Below are 22,500 nucleotides of genomic sequence, written 5' to 3' on the forward strand. Positions count from 1 at the left end.
TGCAAGCAGAAGATCAAATACGCACGTTAAAGATCCTGTAATCCATGTCAGCGTTCGGTGGGTTATGGAAACAAGAACATACCCAGCATTTGCACACCCCCGAAAACGGAGTATGGCTGCCTACATGGCGGGGGTAAAAACGGTCATACACGTAAAAGCCCACTCGTGTGCATACGAGTGAACGCAGAAGAAGAAGAAGTTTTCCCTTACAGCCTTTCTTTCTTTCTCCCTTGCTTTTGTTTGCAATCTTTCTTTCTTTCTTTCTTTCTTTCTTTCTTTCCGTTTGTTCCTGTATCGCCTTTCTGTCAAATCCTGTCTTCCTTATTCCATTTTCTTTCAATTTCTGGTCAGTTCAAATCATCTTTAGATATAAGGAGATTTCTCCATAAACAGAACGACGAGGTGGGGGTGGGGGTGGGGGGTGGAAGTCGGGGAGTGAGGGGTGGGGGACTGGGGGGTCTGGGGGGTTGGCGGTGGAGAAGGAGGGTGTGGGGAGATAGGGGAGGTGGTGGGAGGGCGGGAAGAGAGAGAGAGAGAGAGAGAGAGAGAGAGAGAGAGAGAGAGAGAGAGAGAGAGAGAGAGAGTGTTGGAATGGGGGGTTGGGAAGGAGAAAAGGGGTTGGTTGAAGAAGTTAAGGGGCGGCCTCAGTGGCTGCTGGGTTCGACTCCCCGACTTTCTCTCGCCTAATCCCCGGCCCCCCCCCCGCTCCCCTCCCCCCCCCGCCCCACACACCTCTGTCTGTCTGTCTATCTGTCTCTCTCTCTCACTCACACACACACACACACACACACACACACAAGCTCCCCCTCTCTTCTTTCTCTACTCCCCCACCCATTTAAAAAAAAACTAATTTTGATCTCTCTCTCTCTCTCTCTCTCTCTCTCTCTCTCTCTCTCTCTCTCTCTCTCTCTGTCCTTCAGCTACGACGTGGATTACGGGTTCTTGAATGCGCGTATTTATTTATTTTTTTTAAATTTTCTGCATGCATTTACACAGAATTTGGAAGAAAATCGTGGGACTGCAAGAAATCATGGTCGTTCCCCTCCCACGTTTTCTCTCAACTGCGAGAAATGATGGTGTGGCACCACCTACGAAGTGGGAAGTCCCCATCATTTCTATCAAAAATATTTCTTTTATCGTCGGAGTTGATTTCTTGTCTTTTCCCAGTGCAAATCTCAGAGAAAAATGAGAGAGAGAGAGAGAGAGAGAAAAGGAAAAGATAAAAACGGGAGGGGGGCGACGACAACGACGATCATGATAATGACAATGGCGTTAGCGAAGGCATCAACAGCAATGGCACTGAAACACAACTAATTATTGCAATCCACGTAAGGTGGCTCACTGCAATGCATCGACCTCAAACTCAACATCGGAATCAACAGCAAACAACTTAATTCAGGCAATGTGTACAACTCAAACAGAAATATGATGTGATATAAATATAATACAATATAATATTAATATAATACAATATAGTATAACATGACTTGAACCGAATCTTTCCTGGATGTAGGGAATAACATCAAAACAAGAGAGGCAAGGCCTTCAAGACTCACTTGTGATAAATCAAGTCCCCTAGCATTAATTACAGAGTAATTTCCCTTTTTTTACTATCTGCACCAAAACGTTTGCAAAATAAATAAAACTTCCATGCTTAGCAAAAGAAGTTCCTGTTTGAACAAAAATGATAATAATGACTGCTCTTGTTGTTGGGTCGAATATCAGATCAAAGTGCCAAGTTTAGATAATACAAAAAATATAAATATAACAGTAAATGCAGTTTGCATATAATTAGGCTTCATTTTTTTTATTTTTTGTGCCCATCTCAAAGGTGCAATATTGTTTTAAACAAGATGACTGGAAAGAACTGAATTTTTCCTATTTTTATGCCTAATTTGGTGTCAACTGACAAAGTATTTGCAGAGAAAATGTCAATGTTAAAGTTTACCACGGACGCACACGCACACACACACACACACACACACACACACACACACAACCGAACACCGGGTTAAAACATAGACTCACTTTGTTTACACAAGTGAGTCAATGATTCAACTTTCTACATAAATGTAATAGCAAAAAGGGTATTTCACAATGCTTTACCCTTACGTAGGGCGCGTGAAAAACTGGACCAAATAGTTTTGATGTTTGTTGCGATGCAACCTTTTCTGTCGCATTTATTTAGAATGTTATTCATTTCAAGCTTGCTCATTTGTTCATCTGTTTGTGTCAGCATCCTTTCGCATGCAAGATTGCACTGCAAATAGATTCTCCATTTTATAGAGGACACTTACAACATGAAGATATTTTAAAACAGAGTGAAAAATGACCAAATCCACCAGCCATGTTAACAAACATAGGCAACACACACACACACACACGCTCATGTTTATGTTTCATTGTGTCTCATAAACTTTAAGGTTTTATGACAATAAAAAGTATTCTCTTCTATTCTATTCACACACACACACACACACACACACACACACACACACACACACACACACTCACTCACTCACTCACTCACTGACATACACACACATTCACACTTTTTTTTTTATATAAACTTGTACTGTGCCATCACCATCACCATCTATCGTTGATGTATTCGCTAACTCCACTGTCATTATCTTTATCGTCGTCATCGTTTTCACCTAATTTCTTGTTTCTTTTTCTTTCTTTCTTTCTTTTTTTTCATCTCCCTCATTTTTCTCTTAGATTTGCATTGGGTAAAGACAGGAAACCAACTCCGATGACAAAAGGAAATAGTTTTGATAACAATAAAGAGGACTTCCCACGATTTCTCACACATTGTGAGAGAAAACATGGGAGGGGAACGACCACGATTTCTCGCAATCCCACTGTTTCTCCCAAAGTGAGAGAAATCATGGGGGCGCCCCCCCCATCACACTCACACACACACACATACACATGCACACGCACGCGCGCGCGCACACACACACACACACACACACACAGACAAACACGCGCGCACACACACACACACACACTTTGAGAGACATCGTGGGATTGTGAGAAATCGTGGGCTTATACTCCCCCCCCCCCTCCCCCAACCCTTCCACTAGACCCCACGTGGTGGTCTGCAGAACAGTCATTCGATGGACACGATAAACCAAGGTCCCGTGTTGTAAAGCAGCTTCCACTTAGCGTACATAAAAGAAATATACTTGCAGAAAGAAAGAAGGAAAGAAAAAAGTTAAGAGAGAAAAAAGGAAAGAAAGAGGGAAGGAAAGAAAAGAAGGAAAAATAGAAAGAAAGTAAGAAGAAAGATAGAACGATAGTAAGAACGAAAGAAAGATAGAAGGAAAGAAAGAAAAACAGAAAGAAAGAAAGAAGTAAAATAGTAAGAAAGAAGAAAGATAGTAAGAAAGCAAGTAGGAAAGAGAAGAGCGGGACTGAATGAAGAAACTAGCTCTCCCCGATTCTAACATACAACTGTTGTGAAAAACATACAATACCATACAATACAATATAATACAATACACTGCAATACAAGACAATAAATATTTCCTGTCTTTATAATAGTGTACGGCTCCATTCATGCAAGCACACACACACACACACACACACACACACACACACACACACACACACACGCACATGTGCCTGCTTTGAAAGAAGTATGCTGGTAAAATATGAACGCTGCTGCAAGGCCTTCGGCGTTTTTGCTTACTGTAAAAAAAAAAAAAAAAAAAAAAAAAAAGCAACAAGGATAATAATACAGTCGTATGAAACGGAAGAATGATGCAAGGGGGGTAATTCGTGACAAAACGACCTACGAATGATCATCTTGAAGGGGGAGATTCGGAGAAACGTTCATTGCTTGAAGCAGAAGATGTGATATTAATGTGTGACAACCCTTATGGGAAAATAAGTGACTTTTGACTCAAGCGTGTGTGTGTGTGTGTGTGTGTGTGTGTGTGTGTGTGTGTGTGTGTGTGTGTGTGTGTGTGTGTGTGTGTGTGTGTGCGCGCACACACACACACACACACACAGCTTTTAAATGGCAGGCTGCTCATTTTAAAGAAAACATTCATTCCCTTCTCTCGTTTTTTCTCTCTTTCTTTTTCTCTCTGTTTCTCCCTCCCACTATATCTCTCTCCCTCTCTCTTTTCTCCACCCCTCTCAATTCCTTTTCTTCTTCTCTGTCTGTCTGTCTCTCTCTCTGTCTCTCTCTCTCTTCTCCACCACTTTCAATTCCTTTTCTTCCACCACCCCCCCTCTCTCTGAATCATTTTCATGCCCTCCAGCCTAAAATGCGCAGAGCGAAAAAAAAAAAAAAAAAAAAAAAAATCCCGCGATCAAAAAGAGCCAACAAACGTATACAAAAAACCCAATCAGATCAATCAATCAATCAGTCTAATAAATAAATACACACACACACACACGCACACACACGCACACACCGATAAACAAACAAAACAAGAAACAAGCCAATAAAGAAACAGAAGAAGAAGAAGAAGAAACCAAGAATGAATGAATGAATAATAAATAGACATCTTACCTGTCCTCCTTGTCCCTGCCTTCCTTTTCGCCTCGGCCTGAGTACCAGCGACAGCAACAGCACCGCCACTGCCGGAAGCAGAAACCATGCCCGGCACCACTCCACAATCAGACCCGTGGCGTCACTGACCACAGATTCCTGGCCGCCCAAATCATCACCCGCAGCAGCACCAACACCTGCCAGAAGCTGTTTGTTACTGTTGTTGTTGTTGTTGTTGTTGATGATGATAGTTCTGGCTAGTCCGCTGTTAACTCTTTCAGAAGCTCGGCAGCTGACTCGGTTGTTGTGGAGGTGTTGGGTATTGGAAACAACGTCATAAGAATAATAATGATAATAACGGTCGTCGACTCTTTGGAGAGAAGGAGGAGGAGGAGGAGGAGGAGGAAGGGGGTGGTGAGGGTGTGCGTGACTGTCACTGTCACCGTCACTGTCAGTGTCAGTGTCAAGGAGGCTATGGAAACTGTCAAGATCACGGGGGTGGTCGAGACATCGACAGAGAGTCTGGCTGACGTTGTTGTTGTTGCTGTTGCTGTTGTTGTTATTGTTGTTGTTGACAGTAATGACGCGCAGGTTGTCACAGATTCTGTGATAATGACGCACAACACTGTCCCTGTCTGACATCTCTCGAATGACGTCACAAAGCTGGTCAGCGCGAGCGCAGTGGGTGTTGACGGTACACGAGGAGTTGTTGTTGTTGTTGTTGTTGTTGATGATGTGGTTGTTGACGCACTGGCAGTGGGTGTTGACTCTTTCAGGAGCAGCATCGTTGGCGTCGTTGCCCGCGCCGCAGCTGACAGAGCGAGAGAAGACGCCCTGACTGAGCGCGTTGACGAGGTCACAGCGGTTGTTGTTGTTGTTGTTGTTGTTGTTGTTGTAGACACACTCACAGAGGTGGCCCGCGTCATCGTGAGAGTCTAGGACACTGCTGCCACTGACGGACAGATCGTCACAAAGTTTGTCGTCACGGGACACGGTAGTCACACGAATACCGAGGTGGCTGGCATGACCGCAAAGACCAGTCATCGTCAGTCTCTCACCACAGTCGCTGCCACTACCACCACCACCACCACCACCACCTCTCACGGAGTAGTAGTAGTAGTGATAATAGTAGTAATGGTAGTAGTGACCTTGGACACGTTGGTACACACATTGGCCGTCCCCTTTCTCGGGAACGCTGTCGATTTCAGGAATGACGTTGAACGTGCCGACGCCATGACCGCGGCAGGTCAGACTGTCAGTGAGGCATTGGACACAGAGGTCGCGGATAATAATACCGCCCGAGTCGCCTTGGCTCTGGCAGATGCAGCGGTGCCGGTTGATTTCACTCGTCACGTGGTTATTGTTGTTGTTGTTGTTGTTGGCAGACGGAAGCGGAAATGACGTGGCTGACTTGGGTGGACAGCGGTCAAGGAGTAGGGATGGGGAGGGAAGAGGAGGAGGGAGGGCAGGGAATGAGCAGGGACACGAGCAGCAGGGCAGAAGGGGGAGGGGGAACAGGGAGGACAACACACTCCCCGTAACAAAGGGACAGGGAGAGGGAGGAGGAGAAGGAGGAGGAGGAGGAGGAGGAGGAGGAGGAGGCACTAGCACTCCATCCTCCGCTGGTGTCAAGCACGGGGTCATGACCAAAGCCCTCCTCGACGGTCAACGGAGGTGCTTGGGACCACACAGCGCCGATGACAACAGTGACGACGACAACGACAACGACGACAAAGACGACGACACCAAGGCAGCAACGTCGTCGCGGACACCAAAGCAGTTGTAGTGGTTGGATCGCTGAAGGCAGAGACAGAGAAGAACGCGAGCCAAAAACAACAATACCAACTCCCTGCCGACAGGTCCTTTCTGTTTCTCCCCAGACCCTCTCCAGCGAGATGAGGCCGATGATGCTGACGAAGCCCCCAACGAGAGAGGGGGGGGGGGGGACCTTGGACCGAGAGTAAACGTCGGCAGATCTGTTTCCGGAAGGGGCAGCAGGTGACTGGGACTCCAGCACAGGGAGGTGGTGAGGCCGATGATGGCGAAGGTGAGGTGATGGTTTTGGTGGTGGTGTGCGATGGAGACGGGCCCTTCCAAAGCCATTCCCTCACCTTTCCTTGTGGCGGCGATGCCCAGAGCCGGCACCTTGGCTCATGTCTTTGTTTTTTCTGTGTTTCTCCTTCTTCTTCTCCTTCTTCTTTTTCTTGTTCTTCTTTTTCTTCTTCTTCGCGGCAGATCGCACCTTTTACGTGGTGACAGCACTGAGAGAGAGTGAGAGTCAGAGTGAGAGAGAGAGATGTCTTGGTCGTTTCGTTGTCGACGTTGTCACCTCTGTCGTCTAGATTCTTTCTCTTTTTTTTTTTCTCTCTCTCTCTCTCTTTCTTCTTTTCTCTCTATCTTCTTTTTTTCCTTCTGTTGGCCTTTGCCCTCTGGGTATCAAGATTATTAATACATAACTAAAGAAATCAAGAAATACACACAGGTCGTTGTTTTTTTGTTTTTTTGTTTGTTTGTATTTTCTTTCTTGGCAAGTCAGATGCCACGCAAAAACCTTGACCCTTTTGCCTGAATTCTTTCCCCCTCCTTTTTGGTCTTGGGTATCACGATAATATCAATAAATAGATAAATGAAAAAATGAGCAAATGAATGAATAAATAAATATATAAATGAATAAATAAATACACACTGTTCACCGTCTTTTGATAACAGCCCCACTTCAAGAGCTTTGTTATTCCCTGGTAAGGAAATAAATAAATTTATGTATATTGTATATATATATATATATATATATGTACGTGCACGTTCGCTCAGCTTATATTAACTGAACTTCTGCTTTGGTTTGCTTTGTCGAAATTTTTGTTGTCGTAATTTGGACGCGCAACAGATTAACTGTTTGCAGACGCAGATCATTTGGGTTGGACAGTCACGTTGGCTGGTGCGAAGAAGTCTTTGTAGACAAGAGTACCCCAGCATGTCCTCAACTTTTTTTTTATTTTTATGATAATGTATTTACGTTGTACAAAAGAAGCATGGGGTTACTTCTGCAATATTTTGGGGTTGTTTTTTATATTTTAATTTATTTTATTTTTTATTATCTGTCTTCTTTTTTTTTTAGGAAGTCGTGCGTTGTTTCTTTACTGTGTGTAAGTCATCTCTTTTGTCTCGTTTCCGGCTCTTGGAAGATGACTCACCTTTTTCTTTATTCTCGCGTCAGTTCTTTTTTCGCTCTTCTTTTCACACAACTCTTCCTTTTTTTTCTTTTTCTTCTTCTTTTTTTCCTCCCCCGTTTCTTTGTCGTATATCGTTCAAATGATACTCATCTTTCTTTTCCCCCTGTTTTTTTTTTTCTCTCTCTCCAATACTGCAGAAAGCACCGTTGAATCGGTTTCAGTTGTAGTGGATATTTATTTGTTATTTTTTTTCTTCCACTTTTCTTTCTTATCCACTGAAATCCTTCTGGTTTTGCCCAAACTTTTTTTTTTCTTTCTTTTTCTTTTTCCACCTCACGTCTAGTTCACTGTGAACGGCACAGAAGGAAACAAAAAAAAGATATTCTGTCTCAGAAGAATGATTTCAAGAAGGGAAGATTCCTGACTCCACACAGATATCCTGGTGAGAGTGAGAGAGAAAAAAAAAACCCTTGAAGTGTCCAGAAGAGCGATGACTAGGCTAACAGCGATGACGCCAACAAGGAAAGGCGGTGCACTATTCTCTTCGTCATCCTCGTCGAAGGCGGCAAGACTCGAACCCAGAACCTCCGCTACACGAGTGTTGGGTTGCAGTGGCTGGGCCGCGTCGCTGGCTGGCCTTCTCCTTTGAGTGAGCGGCGGTGAAGCGAGCTACGGTATTTATGCTGTCCACGTTCGATTTGTTAGCACGTGAAGCACGCTGGACTGTTCTTGACGCGCTGTCCTCCCACTCTGTGTGTGTGTGTGTGTGTGTGTGTGTGTGCGTACGTGCGTGGGCGGACAGGAGGAACAGGTCCTTGCGCTCTTCCAGAATGGTCTGAAAACAAAATGATGAAAGTCCATTAACACTTGACTCTGGCTGAGGGTAACAGAGAAAGTGGAGTGAAGAGAGAGAAAGAGAGAGAGAGGGAGGGAAAGAGAGAGAGAGAGAGGAGAGATAGAGAGAGAAAGAAAGAGAGAGAGAGAGAGAAAGAGGAGACAGAGAGAGAAAGAGAGAGAGAGAGAGAGAGAGAGAGAGAGAGAGAGAGACGGAGAGAAGGAGAAAGAGAGAGAGAGACAGAAATCGAAATCGAAAATTATTGAGGGGAAAAAAAAAGAGGCACTTATCGGCCTGTTTTCATCCTACCCTCGTAAAGAAAACGTATAAACTATTCTAAGAAATACAAAGAAGACTGAAAAAAAAATACACGCACATCGTATGGCAACAACAACAAGAACAAATAAATGGGATAGAAAATACAGAATTCTTCACAAAATAACATAGTACGTATATGCGTGAAGGAGAGAGGGAAGGAAGAAGGTACGGAAGGAAGAGATACGAAGAAGGAGAGAGAGAGAGGAAAAACTGTTGAGAGAGAGAGACAGAGAGGGAGAGAGGGAGAGAGGGGGGAGGGAAGGAAGGATGAAGAGAGGGAGGAGATAGACACATAGACAAGGATATTGAGAATACATCATTTGTTTTTCAGTATCAGTAATTCTAAGGATTCGCAGAACTTTGCTCTGACGTTAGATGTTTATGATATAGTCTTTTTGAAGACACTGAGACTGGAGTTTATATTAAGTGTAGATAAAATAGAATTCCATAAATATCCACCAGAGTATGTGAGATTTGTTTTTATAAAGATCAATTCTTGTCCGAGGCAAGGTTATGTTATGTGTGTGACGGTGACTATTTACTGGAAAATTACTTAGAACATAAATATGGCTTTGATGTATATTTAAGTTTAATTTCCATTGGCAATAACTTTTTTTTATATATCAAGTTCTATGTATTCAGAAGCAGATAAAGAAGAAGATTTTGGAAGAACTGATTTAAGAGCACGCCTATGAAGACTTAGCAGTGGTTTTAGGATGTTATCACTCGCTGAATCCCAGACAGTTGAGGCATAGTTTATATAAGATTCAATGCAGGCGTGGAAAAATATTTTTCGAGTATACAAATTAAAAACAAAAGTTTTATTTTAGAAAGTTGATATACATTTTCGGAAACAGTTTTTCATAACATGGATATGTGATCAGACCAAGTCAAGTTGTTATCAATAATTACTCCAAGAACCTTGTGATTGTCGACTCCTTCAATGATTTTGCCATTTATATAAAGAGAGGAGGAATTAGATGCAAGACTTTGACGCTTCTGTCTGGTTGTAATCTACATGTATTTAGTTTTCTGTGATTGCAAGCTTGTGTGGTCTAGTTCGGACCAAACAGTTAATTGACTAATACTTACAAAGAGAGAGCGAGAGAGAGAGGGAGGGGGGAGGGATTTGTGATTCATTTATATGACACAGTATACCTCGTGAAAACTCAGTTGAGAGGGGGTGGAAACAAACAGTCAGAGAGAGAGAGAGAGAGAGAGAGAGAGAGAGAGAGGAGGAGGAATTTTGGTTAATGCCCCGTCACACATATCGGTAATTGAAGACATTTTGTTAAAGTATTTTTGAATACATTTAAGTATTATCGGTTAGAAGGGGTGGGAGATGTGAATGAATGGATCGTTGGGGGAAACTGGGCAAATGAGGGTGAAATTTGAAAACAAATATATAAATACTTCTTCTTCTTCTGCGTTCGTGGGCTGCAACTCCCACGTTCACTCGTATGCACACGAGTGGGATTTTACGTGTATGACCGTTTTTACCCCGCCATGTAGGCAGCCATACTCCGCTTTCGGGGGTGTGCATGCTGGGTATGTTCTTGTTTCCATAACCCACCGAACGCTGACATGGATTACAGGATCTTTAACGTGCGTATTTGATCTTCTGCTTGCATATACACACGAAGGGGGTTCAGGCACTAGCAGGTCTGCACATATGTTGACCTGGGAGATCGTAAAAATCTCCACCCTTTACCCACCAGGCGCCGTCACCGTGATTCGAACCCGGGACCCTCAGATTGAAAGTCCAACGCTTTAACCACTCGGCTATTGCGCCCGTCTATATAAATACAATTACAGGAAATTACTTAAAGGACTTCGCAAAAGAGAAGTCGTTAATCTGACAAGCGAAACAACTGATAATGAATGCAAAAAGTCAAAAACATCAACGTTCTCAGTCACTTGTGAAAACGCACTTTCGTGTACATAAGGCTTCATCAAGCTACAGTCAAAAATTATATGCTTAATTGTCAGGTTACTAAAGCATATGCACTTGACAATAGAATGATACTTGGTCCGTAATGAATTTGATTAGTCTGAGAGAGAGAGAGAGAGAGAGAGAGAGACAGACAGACAGACAGACAGACAGACAGACAGACAGACAAAGACAGACACAGAGACAGAGACAGACAGAGAGAGAAACAGAGAGAGAGAGAGAGAGAGAGAGAGAGAGAGAGAGAGAGAAAGCGTATACACCCGCTGAAAAAAGAAGAAGAAAAAAAAAGAATCACAAAGGAGGTTTAGAAATGATTGTGTTTCATGCATGTTGTCATATACGGCTTCCACACAGAAATCAGACATTAAAAAAAAAAAGAAAAAAAAAAAAAAAAGAAAGAAAGAAAACCTCTCATCTCCAAGTTGCAAAACCGAAATGAGTTTCAGTTTCAGTTTCTCAAGGAGGCGTCACTACGTTCGGGCAAATCCGTATACGCTAGGCAAGATACCTGGCTGGCAGCATGCATTACCCTACCGCGCTTAGTCAGGCCTTGTGTGCATGCTTGTATATTTGTGTACCTGTAAGAGAGGATTTCCTCTACAGAATTTTGCCAGAGCACAACACTCTCGTTGCCATGGGTTCTTTGTCAGTGCGCCAAAGTGCGTGCTGCACACGTGACCCCGGTTATCGTCTCATCCGAATGACCAGACGCTGTTTTCGTTTTCCAGTCAAACTTGAAAGAAAGGTGCGAAATCGAGATTCGAACCCACACTCTCACGGACTCTCTATTATTGGCAGCTGAGCGTCTTAACCATTCTGCCACTTTCCTTCCTTCCTTCCTTGAAACCAAAATTATTTACGATAAATAAACGAACCGCCCACCCACCCCCACACCCCCCTGCCCCCTCTGTCCAAAAAAAAAAAAAAAAAAAAAAAAAGTAAAAGCACTCAGCCTCCAATGACAGTGACAGTTTCAGTTTCGGCTTCAAATGGAGACATCAAAGCGTACTGGCTAATCCATATGCGCTACACCACATCTGCTTTAAAACCGTAAAAAAAAAGAAGAAGAAGAAAAAAAAAAGAAGAAAGGGGTGGGGAAAGGGAGGGAGGGAGGGAGGGATGGGTCTGATTCCTGACCAACGCGTACAGAAGCAGCGCGTCAGTCAGTGTGCTTTGAAAGCTTACCAATGGCTGAAAAAAGACACACAAAAAAAACCAAACTGCAATAAAAATGATATACATTGCAAATAAAACTAAACTGCAATTAACAAAAAATCGACCAAATAAACGATCCAGTAAAATTTCATAAAATTCAACAACAAACAAACAAACAAACAAAAACCGACACAAAGAAGACAATTAAAAAAACAAAAAAAACAAAAACAAACAAAACAAACTTAAACCGACAAAAGAGGTAACAACTTGACAACAACAACAACAACAACAACAAAAAAGAGGAGTGTTTGGATGACGTATTCGAAGCTTTTCTTTTTCGTTCGTTTTTTTTTTCTTTCTTCTTCTTTCTTTCTTTCTTTCCTTCTTTCTTTTTTTTCTCCTTTTTTTAATAGACAAAGGCAAAGGAGCGATGGCAGATGTTATAGTAAAGATAACAAATTGAAGAAGAAGAAAAAAGATAGAAAAGAAAAGAAAAAAAAAAGAACAAAAAGAACAAAACAAAACAAAACAAGAGCAGAAAAGGAAAAAGGCAAATAAGCAAACAATATAAAAGAGTAAGAGAAGGTGCATTCAAATATCAAACTACATGCCACGATACTATACTATACTATACTATACTACACTATACTATACTATACTATACTATACTATACTATACAGTATGCCATACTCTACTCTACTCTATTCTCTTTCTCTCGGTCTCTCTCTCTCTTCTCTTTTCTTTTTACTCTCAGCAACGTGTCAATTTGTCTGTCAACCGTCGTTGTTCTTTCGTTCATACATTGTCTCCCTTGCCAAAGGATAGTATTGTCAATGGCAATAAAACACTGTCCGTCTCTCTGTCTCTCTCTGTTTCTGTCTCTCTCTCTGTCTCTCTGTCTCTGTCTCTCTCTCTCTAAGGGCTTTATAAACACGGAGCTCTGTCCAACAAAATGCTGCTTACCTGGGTAGAGCCGACTGAGGCTGAGCTGCCTTTAGGCGCTCATCATTCGTTTCCTTCGTTTCTTGTGTCATTCGGTCAGGCTTCATTCTCACACGCATTCACAAACCCAAAACGGACCCCCACCTCCTCCTCCTCCTCCACCCTCCCCGCCCAAATAAAGACCACACAAACAAACAACAACAACAACAACAAAACCCATACACACGCACGTGCGCGAATATTTCAGGGAATCTCACGACGAAATTTTGCCAGGGATGATAAAACTCTTGTCGCAGGTTCTTTTCCGTGCATGGATTGCATGCTGCTGCTACTACACACAGCGGACTTTGGTTCATCGTCGTATCCGACTTATTAGCGTCCTGACTGAACCATCACTCAGTGTTTAAAGGAGGGTGAACTTTGAAAGCACTGGCAAGTATGGGATTCGAACCCGTAGTCTCAGATTTTCTCGCTTCCTGTGCTGAGCGTATCACTACGAGACCACAACTCCATTATTATTATTATTATTATTATGAGCCTGATCTTGAAAATAAGCCCTAGGTGTTTACAAATAGAACACATATAGAAAAAAGACACACACACACACACACAAAAAGAACACAAGATACCAAACATTATGGAAAATTATTCATCCCACACACACACCCACAATACATGCCCACGCACACGCACATACACGTCACAGCACACAAACGTAAATAGTACACAATCAAAAATACAACCAACAATTTCTGAAACTATCAAAACTTACCCACTCACTAAACTATCAAAACTCACTCACTCACTAAACTATCAAAACTCACTCACTAACCAAACTATCAAAACTCACTCACTCACTAAACTATCAAAACTCGCTCACTAACTAAACTATCAAAACTCACTCACTCACTAAACTATCAAAACTCACTCACTAAACTATAAAAACCCACTCACTAACTAAACTATCAAAACTCACTCACTAAACTATCAAAACTCACTAACTAAACTATCAAAACTCACTCACTGACTAAACTATCAAAACTCACTCACTCAGTAAACTATAAAAACCCACTCACTAACTAAACTATCAAAACTCACTCACTAAACTAGAAAAACTCACTAACTAAAGTATCAAAACTCACTCACTCACTAACAAAACTATCAAAACTCACTCACTCACTATCAAAGCTCACTCGCTCACTAAACTATCAAAACTCACTCCACTCAAAACAAAGAAAACAGTCCCTACAGGTGAAGACACCGCGCCTTCAAAGACACATGCACATCCAGGTATAGGGTATAGAGAGATGACACGATCACCAAGAAAACACAGTTGTTCGGGGGGTGTTGAGAAACAAAACGAAATATTTATATTCGAGCTATTTCAGGGCTCTCACAAGACAACCCCCCCCCCCACCCCCACCACCACCACCACCACCAAAGGCTCAGTACAAGAGATCGCACCCGTTTAAGGTTTTAGGTATGTATGTAGTTTTATATTTTCGACATAATTATATATATATATATCGTTTTGTGTGCGGGTGGAGTCGAATATAAAAATTTTAACGGCCCCAATCAAAAAAAAAAAAAAAGAAAAAAAAAAAAAAAAGAAGAAGATAAAAAAACAACCCCAAAAACAGAGGGTACAAGGGAGACATATGGAGCATGGTACCCGAATCACTCGGGTGGATGTAAAGAGACCCAATGAGGCAACACCCCGGTTAGCCGATCACCAAAACGATCAATCATCCGTCCGTCTGCCTGATCTAATCTCAGAACGAACGAGTCGTAGAGCGAGCAATTGGGAGTGTGTGGGTGGGTATGTGGGTGTGTGTTGGTGGGGGTGGGGGGTGGGGTGGACGGGGGGGGGGGGAGGGGGGGGGGAAAGATCAAACAATCGAGCTAACTATCTTTTTTTTTTTTTTTTGGCCTGTTTTATTGCTGGTTTGTGTGTTTGTGTTGCCGATGTCGTATTCGTCAATATCATTGTCGATTGTTGCTGTGGTTCGAACACGAGAGGAAGAAGTGATGTCGTTGAACGTAGCCTTGTCTGTCACCGCTTGACTGGGGCAGCTTAGCTCTTATGTAGAAGTGTGTGTGTGTGTGTGTGTGTGTGTGTGTGTGTGTGTGTGTGTGTGTGTGTGTGTGTGTGTGCGTGCGAGCGCGCCCCTGAATGCGGAACATTTTGCTTTATCTATTCTCGTGATGATTAATGATGATTGCAGGGGGGTGGGGGGGGGGAGGGAGGGAACGTGATGAAGACGCGACTTCAGTCAGGACTACTTGACAAGCCTACACCGTCATAATACATCCTGGTGTGATGGCCTAGAGGTAACGCGTCCGCCTAGGAAGCGAGAGAATCTGAGCGCGCTGGTTCGAATCACGGTTCAGCTGCCAATATTTTTTTCTCCCCTCCACTAGACCTTGAGTGGTGGTCTAGACGCTAGTCATTTGGATGAGACAATAAACCGAGGTCCCGTGTGCAGCACGCACTCAGCGTACGTAAAAGAACCCATGGCAACAAAAGGGTTGTTCCTGGCAACTTTTTGTAGAAAAATCCACTTCGATAGGAAAAACAAATAATACTGCATGCAGAAAAAAGTGTGTGTGTGTGTGTGTGTGTGTGTGGGGGGGGGGGCGCTGTAGTGTAGCGACGCGCTCTCCCTAGGGAGAGCAGCCCGAATTTCACACAGATAAATCTGTTGTAATAAAAAGAAATACAAATTCAATTACAAACCAGGCTAAGAGACACAGACACCCGCAGTGTTGGTCAGGAACTTTGATCAAGCAATAACACTCTAAAGGACGCACATCCGTGAAGCGTATGACCTTCGACTGTGTGTGGTACCAGTCTTGGCCACTCGAATCCATAGCTCACTCAACTCTGGGGTAGGTGCCGGCCACGGACCGACCCCTCACCCCACCCCCACCCCCCGCTCCACCCACGCCTCTGGTGGGAATTGAACCCGCGCACTCTCAGTCGTCAGTCCGTCACGCTAACCACTTCCCCACGGAGCCTGGTCTAAATAACGAAGAAAGTTTTATTGAGAAGTGTAGGGCTGACGCGAATGCGCGAGTTCTACTTCAGTGATAAAAAAAAAAAAAATCCCTCTTGGCCGAAAGAGTGGGGATGTAACACGGGCAGGACAACTCTCCATTACAATCAAATTGTAGCCCAGATAATTAACAAATAGTAAAGAGTGGTAACTCCCTCCATATACAAGGTACACAACTGCAAGTCAATGCTGCTTACGCTACCAATTCAGCTAGCACACAGGTAAATAAAAAGGTAAATTGGAACAAACCCAAACACTTCATAAAAAAAAGGAAGCGCCGGGTTTTCCCCTTATACCGATCACTTGACATGTGCACACAGCAGCAAAGACAGAAGAAATATACAAACACAAATTAGCTTTTATTCAAGACTGGCATAGCCTCTTTTATCCTGAACAAGCCACACAGGACACATGGACAATACAGAACAAACATATGATTGCCTCGGTGGTTTTTCAGCTTGAAATTAATAAACGATGAGGCCAGGAGATCTATCCCAGATAGTGGGGACAGCAGGGTTTTTTTTGTTGGTTTGTTTTTTGTTTGTTATTTTTTTGCCTCCTATGCTGTTCTGATGGCCATAGTCGGACACGACTGACTATCATACTCTTCAGTGATACATTAACTCCTGTCAGTTAGAATACATTCGACGGGCGCAATAGCCGAGTGGTTAAAGCGTTGGACTGTCAATCTGAGGGTCCCGGGTTCGAATCACGGTGACGGCGCCTGGTGGGTAAAGGGTGGAGATTTTTACGATCTCCCAGGTCAACATATGTGCAGACCTGCTAGTGCCTGAACCCCCTTCGTGTGTATATGCAAGCAGAAGATCAAATACGCACGTTAAAGATCCTGTAATCCATGTCAGCGTTCGGTGGGTTATGAAAACAAGAACATACCCAGCATGCACACCCCCGAAAACGGAGTATGGCTGCCTACATGGCGGGGTAAAAACGGTCATACACGTAAAAGCCCACTCGTGTGCATACGAGTGAACGCAGAAGAAGAAGAAGAATACATTCATTCGTTTATTGCTAATGACCAAGATGTGGTCCTGTATATCAAATCAGCGGACCAAGCTCTTCCTCTTACCTCTCGATGGGAAAAAAAATCGATTTGTGTGACAAACCCAACCAATGAACCCACTCTCTCACCCCCACTCCCCCCCCCCCCCACACACCGCCCCCTCCACCCTAACCAACCACCCGTCGATGTCTTGAGGTTGCCGAAGCAAGATTGTTTTCCCGGTTATCAAAAAGAAAAAAAAGGGAAAAACAAAAGAAAAAAACTCCTGCTCCATCATGTGGGTGAGATGTGCCAAGAATAACCTCTCCCATAGCTTTATCTCCATCTGAAATCTGTCATTTTCTTCAGAACAGTCTGCTTCTTTCAACAGTGATTTGTCTTTAGTTTCCCTTCGTAATTGTTGACATGATTGGTGGGCTCTTTTAATCAGACGTGTAGGCAGTGGGATATATATAAAAAAATAAAATTAAAAAAAGCACAAAAAAAACAAAAAAAAAAGCAAGTGCTTTGGTCACTTATTCTGCTGTGTTATTTTCCAAAAAAATTTGTTTTTTTTGTTTTTTTTTTAACTGTTTTGTTTCTCATACAATTATACTTTTGATTGATTCGCTGTTCCGAATTTTCTTTGATCTGGAGTAAAACAGAATTACTGGCATGGTCAGGGCCTGTGTGTAATTTGTCCTGAGGTGTTAAAGAGTGTCTAAATGATATACAGGAAATTAATGATGAGTGCGCGATGACAGCCATCAGTCGGCTGTACTCAGGTAGACAGCCAGTTGTGCAATTGACTCCCGTGGGTTGTTTTTTTTCAAAGCGCTTAAAGCTTAGTCTCTGACCGGGGATAGGCGCTTTACAGATATCATCATCATCATCATCATCATCATCAGTGATTTAGTACAATCTCTGGCGCTGCTAAACGTTACACATTCATTAAAATTCGGTGGTCTGTGGTGAAAACCTACAATTATTTTTTGTGGTAGCTTTTCGTGACTCAAGTTTTGCCTCGCGGTTTCTTCTGATGAAAACCATCCTGGATTCTAACTAAAGTCATAAGCCTTTAGAGCTGTCTCCTTCTTTGCACTGTCAAAATCTGTTTGTTCTGCTTTTTGACAGTGTTAACACTACACGTCACACACACACGCTGTTAACACTACAGGTTGGACACTACACGTCACACACACACACACACACACACACACACACACACACACACACACACACACACACACAGTTAACACTACAGGTGGCACACGGTGTTAACACTACACGTCACACACACTGTTAACACTACAGGCTGCACACGGTGTTAACACTACACGTCACACACACACTGTTAACACTACAGGTGACACACGGCGTTAACACTACACGTCACACACACTGTTAACACTACAGGTTGCACACGGTACGGTTAACACTACACGTCGCACACACTGTTAACACTACAGATGACACACGGCGTTAACACTACACGTCACACACACTGTTAACACTACATGTTGCACACGGTGTTAACACTACACGTCACACACACACTGTTAACACTACAGGTGGCATAATCATGCGTGCTCCAAGTCAACCGTTTCGCACCTGAGGTATAATACTTGGTATAGCACTTGGAAGACAACCCCCACCTCATACCCGTGAGTGACTAATTATTGATGACCAAGGCGTTTCCACGGCTGCTGACCGACTTGTCCACTCACTTGCTGTTAACAATACAAGGCAGCAGCAACAAAGAAGCCGCCATTTCAAGACCCAAGCCGTGAGCAACTTGACCTCCTGGGGCTGAGCGTCAAGAGATCATCATCGTACCTGTGAGTCAAGGTGTACTTGCGGGTACATCAGGTACTCTGTAGCTGCCTTCGCCTCTACACTCCATCTCGCTCTCTACGATCGGCTTCGGATCCACTCTGTTTACGCATACTCATATTCTAACACTCGACTGTTGGCCGCCATTCTTTCTCTGTCTCTGGACCTTATAATTGGAATGAACTTCCTCTTTCGCTTCGTCATGTCTCCACTCTCAGCTCTTTCAAATCTGGCCTTAAAACCCACCTCTTCCCCAGATAGCCTCCCTTCCCTGCCTCTTCCTTGTCTTCATTTTTGTTTTGTTTTGCTTCCCCCCCCCCCCCCCCCAGTTTTAGAGTTATCCATGCGTTTGAATGACTGGTGCAAAAGCGCTTTGATTTGTCTCTGCACAAGACTCAGCGCCATATAAATATAATAATCATGTTATTATTTACCCGCAGGTCCGATGAGCTCTTGAATACGGCCCCTGAAGGTGGTGGGTTTTTTTGTTTTTTTTTGTTTTTTTTTGTTTGTTTTTTAGTCATTCCACGGACTTGTATACGTCCGTGAGTCAGCTCCATTGAGCTACTCTTGCCTCTTTGCTCTCTTGACCACTCAATTGTCCACGAGATTTGGTTTAGGGCGAAGATGTCTCTGATGTTTTTTTGTTTTTTTACGAGTAGATGATTTTTATATTATATGGACACATGTGTAGTTCATTTTCAATTTTACTTTTGTTTGTTTTTCTCTATTGATTCTCTGTGTTTTTTTGTTGTTGTGGTTTTTTTTAGCTTTATTTGGTAGATTTATTGGTGGTGATGGTGGTGGTAGTGTGTGTGTGTGTGGTGTATTTTTCTTATCATATCTAAAATAATACATAAAAAAATATCTGTTTTTGTTTGTTGTTTTTTTGGGGTTTTTTTACTGTATAGCGCAGTTAGCATACTATTGAAGGCAGAAAACTGTGCTATATATAAGCTTCCATATTATTATTATCATTATCGTTATTGTAATCATCATCATCATTATCATTATCATTGCTGTTGTTGTTGTAGTTAGTAGTAGTAGTAGTAGTAGTAGTAGTAGTAGTAGTAGTACATAACTGCCTTACTTATCCTGTACAATTAAATTCAGGTCCTTCGTTAAGCATGGAAGACCCTGCAAGAATCCTTCTTCAGTAGCTGCCCAGCTAATTTATAACAACGAGAGTCACATCTTTCCCAAGTGGCGTGATGGCCTAGAGGTAACTCGTCCGCCTAGGAAGCGAGAGAATCTGAGCGCGCTGGCTCGAATCACGGCTCTGCCGCCGATATTTTCTCCCCTTCCACTAGACCTTGAGTGGTGGTCTGGACGCTAGTCATTCGGATGAGACGATAAACCGAGGTCCCGTGTGTAGCATGCACTTAGCGCACGTAAAAGAATCCACGGCAACAAAAGGGTTGTTCCTGGCAAAATTCTGTAGAAAAATCCACTTCGATAGGAAAAACAAATAAAACTGCACGCAGGAAAAAAAAAACAACAAAAAATGGGTGGCCTGTAGTGTAGCGACGCGCTCTCCCTGGGGAGATCAGCCCGAATTTCACACAGAGAGATGTGTTGTGATAAAAAGAAATACAAATACAAGTGCTTACTAAAAACAAAAAAGTTGTTGTCTACCCTCTTGGTATTTTGAAATATTCATTCATTCTCGTGAACTCCGAAGATGATCGTTTTTCGAACGGTGCTTCATTTCAGAATCAGAATCAGAGTGACTTTATTTTCCATGCAAGGGAAAATCAACGTGTGTTGCAGGTTTTTTGTTGTTGTTTTTTTTTTTGCTGCCCCATCATCTGCACCGTTTCAGTGGCATTACTCCCACGCCGCTCATTTAGATTCCCCCCCCAACGTGTGTTGCAGTTTGTAAAACATACAGACTACAAGCAAAGCAGTTAAAAAAATGACATATGTATGTATGTATGTATGTATGTATGTATGTATGTATGTATATATATATATATATATATATATATCTGTGTGTGTGTGTGTGTAAAAACATTCACTTGTAAACAAAACAAAGACAAACGAAAACACACACACAAAGCAAAGCAAACCCGATAAAGTCCTTGTTTTTTTTTTGGTTTTTTTTTGTTTTTTTTGTTTTTTGTTTGTTTGTTTGTTTGCTTTTTACTTTCGCGGGTCTAGAACGGTTTTTTCCTGTTACTATTTCTACTCTTTGCGCAAGGCCTGATTAAGCACCCCCCCCCCCCACCCCCCCCCCCTTCCCCCCCTGTGGGGATGCCGGGGGTCTTTCAGTATAAATAACATACCCGCCTTCTGGAAATTCTGTGCTAGAAATTTCCTCTTTTCTGTCACTCTCTTTGTTTCTTCACTGTTGTCTCCCTTTTTCTGCCTTCCCAGTCCATTCCCCTTTCTTTTTTTCAAGCAAGCCTTGACACTTTTTCTCTTTTCCGCAGTCTGTAATAATACTATTTGTGCTGTTTTGCTCTGGCTATTAGTGAGATGCAAACATTGGGATGGGCACTATTTGCCCTTTCTGCAGTGTTATTTGCTTGTTTTTTTTTTTTGTTTTGTATTGTTATTCATTATTACGATTGTTTGTAATCTGGGGATGATAAATCAAGCGGAATGGCTGGCGTCCTCAGCATGGCCTGGTCTTATTTGTCATTAGGAGCTAAATGGTTGGGATACTGTGTTTTGTAGGTTTGTCTTAGTGTGTGTGTGTGTGTGTGTGTGTGTGTGTGTGTGTGTGTGTGTGTGTTTTTTTTTGTTTTTTGTTGTTGTTTTTTATTTTTTTAATGTGACAGTTTTGTAATAACGCGGTTGAGCATTTGTATGGTTTGACAGTCTTGATATGGCCCTGTGCGGCCGGCTGGACTATGAGCAACAAGAATAAGAATAAGACTAAGCGCGCGTTGTTGGGTTACGCTGCTGGTCAGGCATCTGCTTGGCTGCTGATGTGGTGGAGCGTATGTGGATTTGTCCGAACGTAGTGACGCCTCCTTGAGCTATACTGATACTGATACAGATACTGATACTCTTTGCGCAGGATGTAAACAAACGACACTTTATTTCAACAACAACAAAAATTTTAAAGGGCGGGAGTAGATGACAACCCCCCCCCCCCCACCCCCAACCCCCTCCTGGATCTCCTCTCCCCCCCACCCCCCACTTCTTACTAGCTTCCCCCCCCCACCGCCCAAACCCTACAACCACACACTTCCATGCCTCCCCCTCCCCCCCTCCCCCCCTCGCCCCCCCTCTTCCTCCCCTCCTCCCGTCTCAATGGCCAGCCCGCAGTGGGTGATGATTCATCAATCGATAGCGTTGTCCTTTTACAACCTATCTCCTGCCCCCCCACCCCTCCACCTCCGCCTTCATCCTTACCCCTCCCCTCCCCCCCCCCACCACCCACCACCTCCACCGCTCCCCAGTAAGCTTCACCACCACCTTCTCCTCCCCCCAACTCCCTCCCCTCTCCCCCCCCTCCATTCACTGACACCATGTCTCCTCCCTCCCCCACCCTCCCTCTGCAGACACTGGGCTCATGCCAGAGATACCCCCTCTCTCTCCCCCCCCCCCCACAACCCCACACACACACCTCTCCCCTCTCCTTTACAACCACCCTCATCCCCAACATCCCAACCACTCTTGTCTCTGTCTGTCTGTCTGTCTCTCTCTTTCTCCCCTTCCTTCTCTCTCTCTCTTTCTTTCTCCCCTCTTTCTCTCTTTCCTCTCTCTCTTTCTATCCTTCCT

General features: G+C 43.3%; 1 protein-coding gene and 1 long non-coding RNA gene across 2 annotated transcripts in view; both read right to left on the bottom strand.

Moving 5' to 3' along the window:
• The window catches only part of LOC143294894 (uncharacterized), a 13,247-nt gene extending 7,680 nt beyond the window's left edge, over positions 1 to 5,567 (bottom strand). Inside the window, exon 1 of the mRNA XM_076606412.1 lies at positions 4,529 to 5,567. Coding sequence (XP_076462527.1) covers positions 4,529 to 5,551 — 1,023 coding nt within the window. The 5' untranslated portion in view covers positions 5,552 to 5,567. The remainder of the gene's footprint in view (positions 1 to 4,528) is intronic.
• A 65-nt stretch (positions 5,568 to 5,632) lies between these two features.
• LOC143294869 (uncharacterized) overlaps positions 5,633 to 22,500 on the bottom strand; it is a 106,033-nt gene continuing 89,165 nt past the window's right edge. Inside the window, exon 3 of the long non-coding RNA XR_013056950.1 lies at positions 5,633 to 8,512. This is a non-coding gene — a long non-coding RNA (uncharacterized LOC143294869). The remainder of the gene's footprint in view (positions 8,513 to 22,500) is intronic.

The sequence above is a fragment of the Babylonia areolata genome, chromosome 20, assembly GCF_041734735.1.
Source record: "Babylonia areolata isolate BAREFJ2019XMU chromosome 20, ASM4173473v1, whole genome shotgun sequence".
In the NCBI taxonomy this organism is placed as follows: Eukaryota; Metazoa; Mollusca; class Gastropoda; order Neogastropoda; family Buccinidae; genus Babylonia; species Babylonia areolata.